General features: G+C 40.1%; 1 protein-coding gene across 1 annotated transcript; it reads right to left on the minus strand.

The window, feature by feature from the left end:
* Window positions 1-8,901: 8,901 nt before the first annotated feature.
* LOC130706501 (DDB1- and CUL4-associated factor 12-like protein 2) lies at window positions 8,902-10,296 on the minus strand. The gene has a single exon (XM_057538856.1). The coding sequence runs from the start codon at window positions 10,294-10,296 to the stop codon at window positions 8,902-8,904; it is 1,395 nt and encodes a 464-aa protein (XP_057394839.1).
* Between the last annotated feature and the right edge of the window lie 6,932 nt (window positions 10,297-17,228).

Below are 17,228 nucleotides of genomic sequence, written 5' to 3' on the forward strand. Positions count from 1 at the left end.
GAAAAAGCAATGAAATACATAATTATCCCTTTCCTCATCTCAACCATGTTTTTCTCAGCTTGTCTTTCAGCTGTAGAATATACTTATAGTACAGTGATAAACAATGTACAGTGATGTAGATGTAAGACATACATTCCCTTTACATTTATTGAATGACTAAGATAAAAGCTTTTTCAGTGGGTTTTCAGAAGAGTGATATATCTCATTTTATTAACTCAAACGTTTAATCCTTGTTCTGCTTCTTAATTAGCTGTATGACATGTGTAAACACATTCACTCTGGTTTAACTTTAATCATCTATAAAATCATCTGGTTGCTAGTAAACAAGGATATTCAAATTACAACAATAACATGTCATATTTTATCCACCAGACTGGAAAAAATGAAAATATTTAAAAATATCAAGTGTTGGTGAGGATATGAGACAAAAGGAAATTTTATACACCATTTACAAGAATAAAACTTGACACAGCCAGTGTTAGTTTTCTATTGCTGCCCAACAAATTACCACAAACTGAGCAGCTTAAAACAATCTCCATTTATTACCTCACACTTCTGTAGGTTAGAAGTCCAGGCACAACATAACTGGGTTATCTGTTTAGAGTCTTACAAGGATGAAATCAAGATCTTGGTCTGCCTTGTTCTTGTCCAGAGACTCTGGGGAAGAATCTACTTCTAAGCTTGTTCATGTTGTTGTCAGAATTCAGTTTTTCGTTTATGTTCTTGTCTTTTTTTGTGTGTGTGGTTGAAGGACTGAAATTCCCATTTTCTTGCTGACTGTTGGCTGGGGGTCACTATCAGCTCCTATAAGCCACCCACAGATTCTATTAATGTCACTTCTCCATCTTCAAAGCCAGCAACAGAGAATATCTCTTGTGTCAAAAACCTCTCGTGGTTCAATTTTTTTCTCTCCAGGAAGAGCCCAGTCCCTTTTAAGAGTTCACCTGATTAAGTCCACCCCAGATAATCTCCCTATTTTAAAATCCACTGATTTGAGATTTTAATTATATCTGCAAAATCCCTTAACAGCATGATTATTTCTTGTATTGCTGGGAGGTGTATGTATACCTGAGGCCAGCCATCCTTGGGGTCATCAGAATTACTCTTACCCCAGGAAGCTTAGAGTTCTGTTTTGGCAGCATGAAGCAAATTGAAAATGCACACACTCTGTAAAATGACAAGTCCTCTTCATTTAAGAAAAATCTAGAGTAGTTATCTCATGTGTGCATCACAATATTTTTTTAAATGTGTGTATTGCAACATAGTTTGAAACAGAAAATTTGGTAAGAACCCAATTGTCCATTGATATAATACACCAATTGTGGTATATTCATATAATAGATGATCCAATGGTGAAAATAAACTAAATAGATACATACACATATCATTAGAAGATTGTAATTACATAATGTTGAGTGAAAAAAAGAACAAATTGCTGAATAAATTCAGTATATAATTTATGTAAATTTTGTAATGCACTCAAAATTAATAAAAGTCATTCTATATATTATAGATGGAAACATTTATATGTATGGACTGACTCTGGATATAACTCAGCATCTTATCACCTCTTATGACCTTGGGCAAATTATTTAATTATTCCTTTTAAAGTGATCATCCATAAAATGTGGATTACTATGAGGGTTAGGTAAGCAAATCTTTGGAAAGTGTTAACTGTCTAGCACATGCTAAGTACTTAAGTATTTGTTAAATAAATATAAATAGATAACAGTATAAAACTTGAACTGGACAGATACTTGCTGAACTGTTATAGTGAGTGTTTACCTCTGGGGAGGTGAGAAGGTAATTTATAGCATTCAAGGAGGGCTTCTACTTCATCCAGGGTTTTACTTTCAGTTAATTCTAGAAGGTAGAAACATGAGTTTTTGTTACATTATGTGTACATTTTGTCATTTTAAAAATTATAAGTCAGGAAATACATTTAAAATGACCATTATAAAAATATCTTGATCCTTAAAATTCAGTGTTACACTATATGATCTTTAATGTATAGACCTACACCTACCTATTCTTGACCATATATTCTGTAGGTGCATACTCATAATAACAGATGAATAAATTATCATATTTATTTACCATTTTCTTTTTCTTTATAAGAAGTGACCTTAGGAAAAGCTTAATTGGTAGTATAGATTCTGAAAGGTAGTCACTTCCGTCATCTGATTTCCCATAAGCACTGCATAATGAACAGTATACACTTTGTACCTTGATATTTGGCATTTACAATGTCAGAACTAATTGCTATTATCTGAGCAGCAACTCAAAATATTGAGGTAAAATGAAGGCTTGATTATTACTTAGATTTGAAGTTTTGAGATTTTTTTAAAATGTTTACATATTCTCAAAGAATGGTGGTGCCAAGTTATCATTCATTACTCAATGCTCATACCAGCAAATTGGAAAAAATACAACAATAACAGATGCTGGGGGTGACTGCAGTGCTCTGCCATTAGTTTGACTTGTGTTTTTCATTTTGAGACTGGGTGAATCACCCACAGAGAGTTATAACGTAAAACAAAGAAGATTCAAGATTTTAATAAGACATTACCTTGAGCTCCTCACGTTGAAGATAGTTTATCTCTGTCTGGATGCAAGTGTTTATATATGTGAACACTCACACAAAGATAGAGACCCCAATAAACAGGCATAGTAATGAAATCCCTTTGCAAGTGAAGATGGAATACTGGCTACTACTTATGTATATAGATGTGACACAAGGATCATTATTCTATTGAGATCTTGAAGGTCAAATATCTGTCTCTATCTAATGCTCCTTCTCAGCAGAAGGTTCTGATCCTACTATAATGTCTCTGCTTCTTTGCTTATGGGAAGTTGCCTTTTAAAAAGGGAATTATTTAATGCATGATTTTAGTCTGTTCTTCTATAGAGAATATTTATTTGGTTTTCCAGAACAATATTGTATTCTCAGGTTTCCAAATTGAAAACAGCTAGATGGGCCGGGTGAGGAAGATTATTACTGTTAATAGTTGGTGGTTTGGTCCACATTAGTCTAAATCACTGGTTTGAATGATTCTCAATGAATCGACTCATCTATTTATAGTTACATCAATCAGCTATTATGTTGTGTGTCAATATCGTGAGTAATTACTGGGTAAAACCTAGTGAAAAGCAAGACAAACGAGCAAATTTATGTATATCTCAGTTTTGCTTTATATTCCCCATGTTAAATATTCGTGATATTTAATCCTTTGTAAGTGAAAGTGTCTAGATTTCAGAAGACCTCTGATTAACCATAGGGAAGTATGTGCAGCAAATATGTTTCCACGTGTTAACAGTGCTCAAGTCCTAATACTGAGGAAAAAAAAGACTTTATGAATTATGTTTCTCCCCCGTCTGTGACTATAGACTCAATACACCTTTTAAAAGTTCTTAGTGATTATTTTTCTCCTAGCCTCCTATAAATAATAAAACCTCATCAGAGATTAGATGAATATAGTGTAGGACTGGCCTTATTATCAGTTAAGGTTATCAGAGATGGGAATGGATTTAAGTGTTACAGCAATTACTGAGAATATACCTTGGTCTATTCCAAAGCTAAAATTCACCTCTCCCCTATAATTATAGTTGGGAATGTGGAGCTAGAGAAGATTAATGGACATTTAGGTGTCAAGACTCAAACTAAAATTGTGGCATATAATAAGCAGGATGTTTTAGGGGAAAAAATGAGTATCCAAAAAAAACTGAAAGTCTCTAGTGTTAGAGGCTCTTCAAATTAGCCTCTGGCTATGAATTTTATATATATATATATATATATATATATATATAATTCATATATATATTATATTATAATTATTATTATAACATATTATAATTTTAACCAGGAAAGGCTAAAGTACAACACAGATTCTTGAAATTGGTAGGTGCTGGGTCATGTCTTCTCTTTGCTCCGCATCTGGATCAGGAACATTTATATCACTATTCTGCAGACACTGTGAGGTAGTGCCTATGTAACTCTCACACTACTTGTCCGAAATCAACTGGTTTGAGGAGATGAGAAGAAATAAATAGAAAACCAGTCTGTCAGGTATTAATGGGACCAAGGGTCCCATGGTCAATTTTGAAACACACTGAAATCTTTATCCTTCTTGGAGAGCATGCAGTTGATTACTATTGCAATTGTTCTGGCAAAAGGCCTCTGTGGACTTCCACATTACACGAAAACGAATTTGTCTCATCTTTAGCGTCTTGCTGCATTGAGCACCATTGATCATTTCCTTCTCCTCCTCCTCCTCCCCTCTCCAACCAGGCCTTTTAAAATGTGTCTTCATTGTTTTTTTCCCTTTATGTTTACTAAAGAAATACATGTCAGTACAGACTGTTCAAATATTACATAAATATATAAAATAAGAAAAAAGTCCCCTATTATTACCATCTCTTAGAGACATACAGTTAACGCTTTTGTATATATTCTTATATATACTGTATGCTTATTCCTCTCATCTTCCTCCTCCTAGTTTAAACAAAAATGGGATTATAGTATGCCTCTGGTTTGCACTTTGCTTATTTCATCTAACGTTATCAAGGCTACTTCTCCATGTCAGTAAATAATCCACTCCAGAATTGTCTAGTATTCCATCATTTGGAGAAGGGTCCAGCTAGCCAAGCCCATCCATGGACAGTTCTCCAAATGTGCTTGCCATTTCAAAAATCACTCCTGCTATCGATGCTCTTTTGGATTTCTTTTTTTTTTTTTTTTTTTACAGTCATATCATCTGCAAATAATTATAACTTCTTTCTGTTCCAATATTTATACTTTTTATTTTCCTATCTTTTAAAACTGCCATATCTGGAATTTTTATAATAATATTAAATACTGGTGGTGATTTTTAGAATCCTTGTTTTGTTCCTTACTTTCATAGGAATTCCTCTGTGAGGAATTTTATTGTTCTATTTAATTCTATTCAATGTTGTACCATTAAAGAGGACTATGGTTCAGGTTTGAAACACAACACACGTACACACTCACCATGTGAAGATTATATTTCTTCATACTTTACTAAGGACTTTATCAGAATTGTAGTAGGGTTTTATTAAATTATTTATTAGAATTTATTAACATGAGCATGTGTCTTATTTGACCTGTTAATATGATACATTGAAATAATAGATTTCTCAATAGTGAACACGCTTTGCATTCAAGGAACTAGCTTCACTTTGCCATGGTATGGTTTCCTTCTAATACACAGATGGATTATATTCAGTGTTTTTAAAAGATACATTTCATTTATTTATCTATATATGTAAAACTGGTCTCTTCTCATTTTGCACAATTTTAGTCAGGTTTTTTATTAATACTATGCTGGCCTCATATAGAAAAGAGTAAACTTTTCTCTTTGGGCCCTGAAGTGGCTCAAAATGAAATATTCCTTGACAATGCGAAATAATTTATTTGTGAGGCCATCAGGCTGAGCATGCCTATTATATGTTTATATGTTTATGTGTGTGATTTTCTTGGAGGAAAGGGAAGATTAAACAAGATAGCATTCACAGTTTTCTGTTCTTGTTTCTCATTTCTTCTGGGAAAAAGTTTAGTTATTTGTATCTTCTGATAATTTCTTCACTCAGATTTTACAGTTACCCGCCTTATAAATAAATCTGTGCCTGTGGTTATTTTTTCTTTTCCACCTCTAATTCTCTGTATTTGTGCTTTTGTGATCGTGATGCTGAGGAAAAGAGCATCCTCCGCTGGACACCCCCTTTGTCCTTTGGCAGAATGGGAAAGGTGGCAGAGACCTGCACCTGTGGGACTGAGGCAGGAACTCAAACACAGGCTAGTAGCAGCTGGTGATGAGGTGATACTCCACTTCTGTGAGGCTGCCAGGGCTTTGGCATGACTGCCAGGCATACCGGTGCCAGCAGTAAAACTGGCCTTTTGTGACTGAGGTGGAGACTCAGAAGTTATTATAATTATAAAATAATTAGAAATATTTGTTGTCTCATGCTGATGAGGTCATGGCATTTGAGTAAAATAAGCCTCTTCTATTTTATATACCCCCCCCCACTTTTAAAGGCTCTTCTATTCTGCTTGCCCCTAAAAGGGAGCGTTTCCCAGCGTTTCATATCACTCACCTTCCCAGCAGTGAGAAATCTCATTCTGGAATATATAACCAGTTCTTCCCTGGGTGTGTTCTCCTGATGCCAAATAGGCACCGCAAATTCAACATGTCCCCAATTGAGTTAATCACCCTCCACGTTTATCATCTGTGGCTATATTTTCTATATTCATTTGTTGCCACTATTCATTTGCATTCAATCTCAGAGCCTTAGAGTCCACCTAAATTCTTTGGCTTTCTTCACCCTTCACATGAAATACCAAATACTGCTTGTTCACTTAATTTTCCCCTCATTTTTCTAATACCTTCCTCCCTCTCCACACTTACCTCAAATATCCTAGTGCAGGCTCTCATCATCTCCTTCTTGGATTTTCTTCAGTGACATGTGATGCATTGAATACAAGTGAAACCAGGGTGCAATAAACAAGGAAACGCTACTAGCTCCAGCTAAGCACTTAAGAAATGTAGTCTTTTGTAATCCATCTGCAGATATGTGAACCTGAACTGTAGGTGTTCTCTGCCTTTGGTTTGACAGTATTTTTATTGCTTGCCCTCATTTCCTCATATTCTTGATCTTTGTTTCAGAACCTACTTGGTACTCTGACCACAAATCTAGTTAACTCAGCCACAGTGGCTTAGAAACAAAGGATCAAGATCAAGTGGATATCTGATTGGCAAAGAGCACAGAATTTGATGACACACTGTTGGCAAGAGTGTGGTAAAGCAGGCTTGCATACATTACTTATGGGAGGTTAAGTTGATAGGACCTCTTTGGAGGGTAATTTGGCAATGGCTATTAAATATAAAATTGACCCAGCAATTTAATTTCTAGGAATTTATCCCTGCAGATACACTTACACATGTGCATAAAGATGTATGCACCTAAGTAATCATTGCAGGACAGTTCATAGTAACAGAAAATAAGAAACAATATAAATGCTCATCAAAAGTGTAATGAAGAAATAAAATATGTTCCAGCCATATTTTAGGGAATACTATATACAATTAAAATGAATTAGGTAGATATGTATGAGAAAGACTCCAAGGTTTTGTGATAAAACAGGCACAGGTATGTAAAACATGTGCTACCATTTGTATAAAAATTGCATACACACATACATATGTGTTTATATATGTATAGACTATCTCTAAATGGATAGACACACAAGATGTACTGCTTTTGAGCTATGGGCAGATCAGGGAACTTGGGGTATGAGACTCACTTTTCACTATACACCTTTTATAAAGTATGATTCTTTTTTCATGTGCAAGTATTACTTAAGTTAAAATAAAACAAAACAAAAATAGAGACCAAGTGGGAAGTCTTGATAGATGTAGTTTAAAATATATGAAATATCTGCATATGTAAAATGGCAAACATCCATGCCTTTTCCTCACATGGGAAGTAACATATACATATACACAAATACACAGTATATGTGAGTAGGTGGTTATAAGCACAATATGTATGTTTGTGTAAATGAAAAACAATGTGTTAAATCATCTTAAAAGCACGACAAGACCCCTAACTGTCCTAACCTGTAGCAAGTATATTTAGATAAGGTATTGAAGATGTCATTGAATCTTTTAACCCATAATAGCATAAGTTTGCTGTTCAAAAACAAACGTACAGAGTACTGTGTGCATAGGTGATATTTCAGCTTCAGTTTCTCTCCTGGAAGATTTTGACTTTGATAAATATATTCCTAGAAGGACAATTAAGAAAAAATAAAGTGTATGTTTAAGCATTCAAAAACTTAAGCCTAGCACTTAATTACTAAAATGCTGAACATGTTTTATTTTTTTTCCTGCAATACATCATATACTTAATCCAGATAGAAGACTTATCCAGCTAGACAATAAAAAATTGTCAACACCTGCATTGAGCACAACAGTCAGCCTTTCTCTGTAAACAGCTGCCTGGATAGTGTTACCTGAAATGTAAAGAAATGTTTACCCCAAAAAGTACCTCCCTGATTGTCCTGCCACATATAGGCAGAGTTTTGATTAGCTCTGAAAATCTGTAGCATAAATGCTACCCAAGGAAGCAGGCCATAATATAGCAGATTTAAACAAGAAGGCTGAGGGCCTGGGGGTACCGATGCTAAATTTCTACTAAATAATCAAAACTGTGATTAATAGGATGAACATCATTGTAAGATTTCTTAATGAAGAGAACATATTTTAAAGTATTTTATACGCCAACAATATACAAACAACAAATACTGAGTTTCCAACCTCCAAATGAAACATACCCCAAATGGTGGCAATCTAGAACTTGAAATGCATTTTCTAATTGGAGCAGGGCTATAAACCTGCTCTGTTACATGATGGGTAGTTCCTCAGACCAGCCCAACTTTTTAGCACACATTTTCCAGAAATACATCTCAAATGTGTAAAAGACCTGAACATACTGTTGAAATATTGATAAAACTAAAGTACTGAATTGTTGTCGGAACCATGACTACATCAGCCAAGAGAAAGAGCATATGTGAATCACTCAGAGAGAACACAGTTAAGGATTAGTCAAAATTCTTTGTAAGAGAGGCAAAAAAAAAAAAAAAATGGTGATATTGGAGGAGGTGCAGAAAAATCTTAAAGCCAACTTTTGATTGCCCAAGAGACCACTTTTGCCTTCTGTTTCTTTCTCTCCCTTTGCCTAACACACTGAGCAGAGGTAAGTTGGGCCCTTTCCACCTGGAAGATAAAAGCCACACAGAGTAAAAGCACAAACACAGAGTGAAGGAGGAAAGCGAGAGGGCACTGGAAGGTGTATCTGGGCACTTTGACGACACGGAGGCCAGCCTTAGCTCCAGAGGCCTGCATAGTTCCCGTGGAGGCCGGAAGGGAGAGGCCCCCCAGCGGCAAAGAGCTTCATCTCCGGCCAGTTGTAGCAGTGGGTGTAGAGCGCGTTGGGGAACTCGCCGATGCCACCGAAGTAGTTCACCCACAGGTCATCGTGGTTGAGCCAGCCTCTGCCACAGGTGAGCTTGAGCTTCCTCCTCGCGGACCCCGGAGAGAAGTGCGGGCTGGCCGAGGCCCTCTCCTCCAGGAACTTCTGCGCGCGGATGTCATAGAAGAGCAGGGAGCCGTGGCCCGTGCCCACGGTGACGATGTGCTGGTAGAAGCTTAGGGAGCGCACACCCGTGCCGCCCTCTCGGGAGCACAGGGGCCGGATGTTCTGCTGGCGCTGCCGCGGATCCAGGAAGGAGACGTGGGACTGGGAGCCCACCGCGTACAGGGCCAACTCATCGCAGTAGGTCAGGCACACGTTCTCTCGGCAGTAGGGCAGCCTGATGGACAGCAGCCTGGACAGGTTGCTCCTGGCTTTCCACAGGTGGAAGTAGCCGTCCAGGGACACGGCTCCCAGCTCCTGGTTCCTGCCGCTGAAGGCCAGGGCCCGCACCTTGCGGTTACCGGGGTTGGTGCTGGCCCTGGGGATGGTCTCCACGTCCCTGGGACGGATGTGGGCGTACACGGGGAGGCCAGCGTCGTTGTGCCAGGCGATGCTGCCGTGGGACATGTCGGGGTCCGTCCTCCAGAGCGCCACGGTGCCGTCGCGGGAGCCGCTCACGGCCACCGTGTCGCTCATCCAGGCGATGGCGAAGATCCAGTCCTTGTGGCCGTGGCGGTCGCCCAGGCACACGGGGTCCAGCGTGGGCAGCTGGTAGACGGCCAGGCTGTTGGGGTTCTCGCCCCCGGTGGCCAGAAGCGTCTTGGAGGGATTCAGCTGGATGGCGTGGATGCCGCAGCTCGGCTGGGCGCGGGCCGAGCCGGGCCCGCGGTCCCGCATCAGGGGGATGCGCGTGATCTGGCCCGATTGCACGTCCACCACGAAGAGCGTGTTGCACTTGGTGCCGCACACCACCTGCCTGGCGTTCAGCCACTGCGACGCGAATACCTTGTTGAGCGTGCCCAGCGCCAGCTCGCGCTCCCTCAGCAGCTCGGGCAGCTTCTGCACCGCGTAGCCGCGCAGCCCGCCCTCGAAGCCCGGGAGCCCGGCGCGGCCCCGCGCGCCCACCTCGCGGCCCTTCAGGTAGTGCAGCAGCGAGCGCCGCGCCGCCGGCCGCTTGGGCTTCTTGGGAGGCAGCGGCCCGTCCCCGTCCGCCGCCGCCGCCGAGCCCAGCGACGACGAGCCCGCGGCGGCCGCGTCGAGCGCCGGCGCTTTCCGCTTCCTGCTACCTGTTTGCCGCGGGGCCATGGTGGGCGGCGGGCGAGTGGCGGCGGCGGGGACGGCGGCGTCGGCCGGGGACCGGGGCGGCCGCGGGGCGCGGAGCCAACAGAGTCCGGGGCGCGGCGGCGACGGAGGCGAGGGCGGCCGGGCCGGGCGAGGAGAGGTGGCCGGGGGAGCGGAGCGCAGGCGGCGCGCGGCGGCGCGAATCGAAGCGAGGGCGGGAAGGGCGGCCGGCGGCGCGGCGGGAGCGAAGTCGGTGTGGGACGAGGACGACGCGGGGGGCGAGTGTGAGGGGGCGGAGGCGGCGGGAGGAGCGGGCGGGGAGCGGGCCTGGGGTGCCGGGTAGCACACGCCGGACTGGGAGGGGTGGGATAGGTGCGGGAGGGAGGGGGGGGAATGGAGCCCGCGAGGAGGGGGAGACTCACCCAGGACCAGCGCTTCGGGACTCCCAAGCCTTCTCCGTGTGGACACATCTCGTGCGCCTGCCCAAGCCCCCTGATATCCTACTTGGGGAGTTTCACTACCCTCTGGACAGCAACCAAGTAGCCTTCTTAAAATCCTTACTTAAATAATTCTGAAAGCTAAAATACAGTCAAGTATGAGGCTAGAAGGAGCGCTGAAGTTATCTGTCGAAGAAACCAGTGTGCACTTGGTGCAATTTTGGGAGACTCTGCTGCAATTAGATAGTGAACTTGACCGGGGACGGTAGTGTTTGGCAGAGGCAAAGAGGCCCTCCCCATTAGGTCTCTCCTGCAGCCCCTCCTGTCTCAGCCCCTCTACTGGTGTCCGTTAAAATTTTTCAACCTATTTTTTAAACAAGTTTTTCCCTGTATTTCTCAAATTGAGTCCCCTGAGCTCCTGCACCAGAATCTTTGAGGGGTGCATTCCAAATGTAGTTCCCCAGGCTCCACTTCCCGCCGGGGTGGGGTTAGGACCCTGTGGCCAGGAGCGAAGCCTCAGGATCTGAGGGGACGGCCATGAGGATGGGCGTGGGTGTTCAGGGTGTAGACTTCTCTGGAACCTCAGAGCTGGCTGGAAGAGGGCTAGGAGACGGAGGGATACCCCTTCCTCTGCTCCGGGGAGGGAAGGGTCAGTCCTCACTGTCTCAGGAGGAGCCCGGGGAGCCTGGGCAGAGCCCTGTCACGTGTGAGAGCCCCCCTGGGACGTTGGCGCAGGGCCCTGAGGGGGGCACAGGATTTCCAGAATCACAGATAGTGAAGAACTTTCCAAAAGGATATAACCACATAAACACGACGGTGAAGAGTAGGAATTCAGAGCATGGGTTGAGCAGTCTAAGGATTTGGATGGTCCATACGTGGCTCTGCAGCTTCAGAGCAGCCGCAGTGGCAAGACCATATCCAGGCATGCTCAGTTACGCAGAGCTACAAGTGGCTGGTGGCTGATACCAACTCTGCACACCCCCCAATCTTCTGCTCTAAAACCGTGTTTGCTCAGTGGGTGCATATGGGGAGGGGAGGTGGATTAACTTTTCTGATCCATCAGTGGAAAGCATGGGAGTTACTTTGTTGCTGCTTTTATGCCCCTTCACCAAGCCCTTTTTGCGACCCCACCTCAAATGCACAAACTCCAAGTACTTAAACCATGGGTCCTTCCCACCACTCCAGTCCAGCTGCGAAGTCCCAGTGCCCACTCCTCCCCCATATTCCTCCCCATGTTTAATGCGATATCAAGAGGTGGGTGAGGCTGGTGGATAGGGAGTGACCTGACAATGAAGAGAGTGCTGACAACTTCGTAATTAGAACTGATGTTACTCGAGAATAACTGACTGCAAATTCCTTTAACTTAACCTACCATGATGTTTTCCTTTTTTTTTTTTTTTTAATTCAACCTCAGAAAAATAGATATTATACAGTAAGACTTCATGGCATACTTTTTACTGTTGTGGTAGAACAAATAGGCTGAACGTTTGGGGAGATATATATATATATATGTAGACAGATACAGACATATTTCAATTGTAAAAATAATTCTTATAACAACTATTATTTATTGAGAGCCTATTTGTGTCATGGGCTGGAGGGCTGTGCTAAACACTTCGAATGCTTTATGTGCATTCAGTCTCACAATAACTTGGTGAGGTAGGTTCTATTTTTATAGCCATAATTTAAAATGAGAGAACTGAGGCCCAGAAAGAGTAATGATGACTCCCCCATGGTCACACAGCTAGTAAATGGTAAAGTCGGGTTGTGAATCCCTGTCTGACTCCAAAGCTTTTAAGACTAACAAGTACTCTATATTATTCTATAAATACAATTTTTCTATTTCTGCCTCTTTAAAAACCATGTAAACTACCCCATCATGGAAATTTTACAGGTATTGCATCTTGTGCATTTTTGAAAGACAGCCACAATTTCTAAAATACGTGAATAAATACTGAATGCAAATTATGTATAACATGTTCCGTAGAATATTTAAAGGCAAAAATATGATCTCTGAAGCACATTTTTTTTTTACAAATTCTTTTAAATTAATATTTATGAAATGTAATAATATATGCCTACATTTGTTTGGTTTTTGTTTGGTAAAAATAACACCCATATAAATTGTCCTGGTATTATGTCTCTCCACTTTTTTGATAATATAAATATGCAATATTTATGTATAGTAATGTGTTTGTAGTCAGTGTGCAGATTACTATTTTATATTGATAAATGAAGTGTGTTAATTTCATCTGGAATACAATACATGAAACGCATTTCATTTCATTTATGTCTACACTTTCAAATTTCTCTGAGCTTCGTACTTAAAGATGTAAAACTTCCAGACCAGAGCCAAGTTATGTTGAGAGATTTACAGTTTTTTATATCAACTTACAAATTTGAACCTTTATTTACATTTTATTGCTTCCATTTTTAGGAAAACACAATGTCTGATAATATATAAAGTCATACACAGTACATTTATTGTTAAAGCAGTAGATGTAATGGCCTGATGATAAAATTTCAGATGTCTGCATGGCCTTCTGAGTGTCAGGGTCTCCATTACTTTTTGTTACCTGTGAAGACCACTGTGTGTATGAGTGTAAACATCTTGTCAGTCCTTACTAATCTATTTGTACATTCATTACTGCTTTGTGCTACTAACATATACCCGGATAAATTTGTATTAGCCTCACCTATCTCCCCTACACGATATTCCCCTCCATTGGATAGGGGCTTTTATGTGTGGTTTCAGGGCACTGTCTTATCCTGTTCTCTAATCACTTAATATGTTTAAATGTTATTTTCTTAATCAGATTGTAAACTCCTCAAGGGGTTAGGTAATGTTTCCTACTTCTTTCACACCATCACATCCTTGTAGATATACACTAAATGGTTTGTAAAACTTGATTGTCCTGTTGATAAACTAATAGAAGAAAGGAGAGAAAACAAAATGAAATATCAAAAAATTACAAGTAAGATATTTTGAAATCAAATTACTTAAGGGAGAAAGTAAAGGATTTGAATTGATTTGTAATATTGCCACATAACTTGTTTGAAGTTATATAAATATATATATATATAACTTCAATACAGGTATCTATATTGATCTATATATCTATATATATTCAAACAAGTTATGTGGCTTTATTATCTATATCAATTTATCTCTATATTTATATGTGTTTCTTTTCAGCCTACTGGATAATTTTATCAACTGTGTCTACCTTTCTAATCTATGAATGAAGAAAAGGATCTGTCTAGCCAAAAAATGTTAGATTACCAGTTTAAAATTAGTTAAGGCTGAAGATTGATTATTTTACTGTGATATAATGAACATAAACTTGGTTGTTAAATGTGACTCAAATTATTTTGAAAATATTACTATTTTTCACTTCAAAACTAAAACAGACTCAGGACAAAGGCACTGAAAGAGAAAGACAGGGTAATAAGAAAATTGGAAGGTTAGCAACAAGTCTTTCTGAAGAAGTGTTCAATTCTGAAACTTTCTTTTACACATTCTTCTATACAAAAATAGATCTTACAAATACAGGCTTTAGAGATTGGAGCACCTTCTCAGGTATAAAGGCATTTGTCTTCAGAAATGGGGTTTATAATTTTTTCTGATACATTGTATATAGATGTAAAGCAAGGCTATCCTCAAGAATATTTTTGACATCTTGTCTATATTTGTATGTATAGCTTTTCCATTATCTTTATCAACAAGTATAAGGCACTAAATAAAAAAAGAAATATAGTTAATTAAGCTTGTTTGAAAATAATATATGATAATGATACCCCGTTTTTTATAAGACACAAGGCAAACTATTCTTGAATTATTAAATTGAATAAATTTTCACTTAATCTCTAATTATAATACAACCATAGCATTTCAAGCTGTGGCCTTGTCAAGCCTCCTAAGATAAGCAGCTGTGAACCTGGTTTGTAGTCAGATGGGAGTCTTCCTCCAAACCTCATGATGCAGAAACTGGTAGAGATGACTCAGCAGGCTATGTTTCCCCCAACAAAGGCACTACTAAAGGCATATGCTGTCAGATGGGGGAATAATGGAAAGATTTATCATATTATTTCATTTACTAGAAGCAGAATTATAGGGAAAGAGGCAATTTTGGCTCTATGACCTCTTCCTTGCCCTTTTTCTCTCTGTCTTCTCTGAGAGGAAGGAAAGTGTCAGAGCCCAAGCTTGGACTTTGTCTATTGAGAGGGTAGATTCGGTGCTGCTGATATGTTTTATGGGAGGCACAACAGTGTAGTGGTTAAGAGAGTAGACTTTGACGCCACATAACATGGTTTGATTCTGTTTCTGTGGTTTTCTGGTCTTGGAACTGGGTCAGTTAGTATACCTTCTTTGGATTTATTCCCTCATCTATAAACATAGGATAATAACACCTATGTCCTGGGGTAGTTTTGATGATTGAATGAGTTAATACATAAAACCCACTAAGAACAGTGTCTGGAAGATTATAAGCTCTTAATAAATTTCTCTTAAACCCTAATGGCTTTCCCTCCTTTCCCTTATTTAACTTTATGAAGACCACTTGGAAGCTGCAGAAAGGGGGTTTTTGAGTGTGAACTGCAGTGCAACACACACTTACACACCACTACTAAAAACTAGTACACACAGGGATAAAATATTTGGAGAGCTAGCTACTTGTCTGCTCACATACAGCTCAACAATCTCCATTATCTGTCCAACCTACAGATAAACATTCTGTCCAATCTACAGGGTTAGTGTTAGGGTTAGGGTTATCTATAGAGCTATAGGTAAATATTCATATGGGAAGAATGTATTGTAGGAACAACTTTATAGTATGCTAGTAGATGATCAAAGGATAGTTTGAAAGGTTTCATTCTATGAACCAGCCAGATTGGGGTTCCTACTGCTAATAGATGTCAAAATAAATATGAACCACTGTACAAAAAATAGATCTTTTCTTTGATTGGGGGCATTGCCCACTGATGCTAGTAGTTAAATTGGACAGAAGTGACTGTAAAAATGTATATAGATCACGCTCTAATATCAGATGGGTACATAAAGGAAGCCCGTGAAGTTCATTGATAAACAATTCTACTCCATGTTCTGTAGTGTTTTAACTGGAGAGAGATACCCAGTTATTATTTCTTTTTATCTTTGTCCCAAACTGACATGGCCAACTTTCTACTTGACATTTTGGACATCAGGAAAGAACTTCAAACTCAGCATGTATAAGCTCAAGATCTTGAATTTGACTCCCATGCACCTGATCTTTTATTGTTCCCTATCTTAATGAATAGCACCACCATCCATCCAGCTGTGTAAACTTGAGTCCTAAGAATTATCCTTGATACCCAGTGCTCCTCATCTTCAGGTCCCATATCTATCTTCTAACATTTTTCAAATCCACTCAATTCTCACCCTCTCCACTGATACCACCCTTTCCTGAGCCACTGTTTCGTCTTGACTTGACAACTACAATAGCCTCCTAACTCATTTTCCTGCAACCACTTTTGTTCTCCTCCATTAAACTCTCCACACTGCAGCCAGAGTGATATTTTCAAAATGCAAATATGGCCACGTCACTGATCTGATTTAAACAAACCAGTGTTTTCCTACTGTCTTAGGATAAAGACCAAAATCTCTAACACAGCCTAAGAGACCCAGCATGATCTGACTTATGTTCTCCAGCTACATTTCTACCTTCTTTTCATTGCTTTTTCTGCTCCAGACACACTGGCCCTTTTTAATTTCTTCAATGGCATTACATGACTTCATGCCTCAGATCCTTTTTTGCATGCTGTTCTCTCTGCCTGGAAAGCTTTCTACCTGCAGGTCTTCCCACCTTTTACCCCCCACAGATACCTGACCTTGTTAAGTTCTTATCCTTTAGATTTTAGGTAAGTTATCACTTTCTTATGGAAACTCTCCTTGACTACCCAGACTAGGTCCGATCTATTTTACATGGAGATCCCCTTAACTTTATTTCATGGCATTCACCACAGGTGATATGGCATGGTTATTTCTGTGACTCTTTGTTTAATGTCTGTATCTACCAAAATATTAAATGAAAACTTCGTGAGGACAGAGGCAGTATCCACTGTGCTCACTACTGTATCTCCAGTATTTAGCGTGTCATAGAAATAATCGGTGTTTGCTGAATAATACTGACAGAAATTTTAGAGACTCTGGATCTCTGTTTAACTGGTACATCAGAACCCCCAAAATTCATGCTGTTTGATCAACCACTTCTAACTGAACACAGCTTGGAGGGAAGAACTTTTGCTACCTTCAAGTCAAACATTACCGTCTCCACTATGATCACTTCTTTGACTCTACCAGATAGGCCTAAGAGCATCTTTTTTTGTACAGTACGTACATACTTCCATTATAGCAATTAACTTACTTCATTGCAGGCATTGACTCATCTAATTCTAAAATAAGTGCAAGCCCCTTTGAAGTAGAAATATTTTTTAAAATATATCTGGATCCCCAGAACCTAGCACACTGCCTGGCATATAGAT

The sequence above is a fragment of the Balaenoptera acutorostrata genome, chromosome X, assembly GCF_949987535.1.
Source record: "Balaenoptera acutorostrata chromosome X, mBalAcu1.1, whole genome shotgun sequence".
NCBI classification, from domain to species: Eukaryota; Metazoa; Chordata; class Mammalia; order Artiodactyla; family Balaenopteridae; genus Balaenoptera; species Balaenoptera acutorostrata.

Bases quoted from the DNA above. Each gene is read 5' to 3' on its own strand.
- LOC130706501 (XM_057538856.1), bottom strand. From the start codon at position 10,296: ATGGCCCCGCGGCAAACAGGTAGCAGGAAGCGGAAAGCGCCGGCGCTC.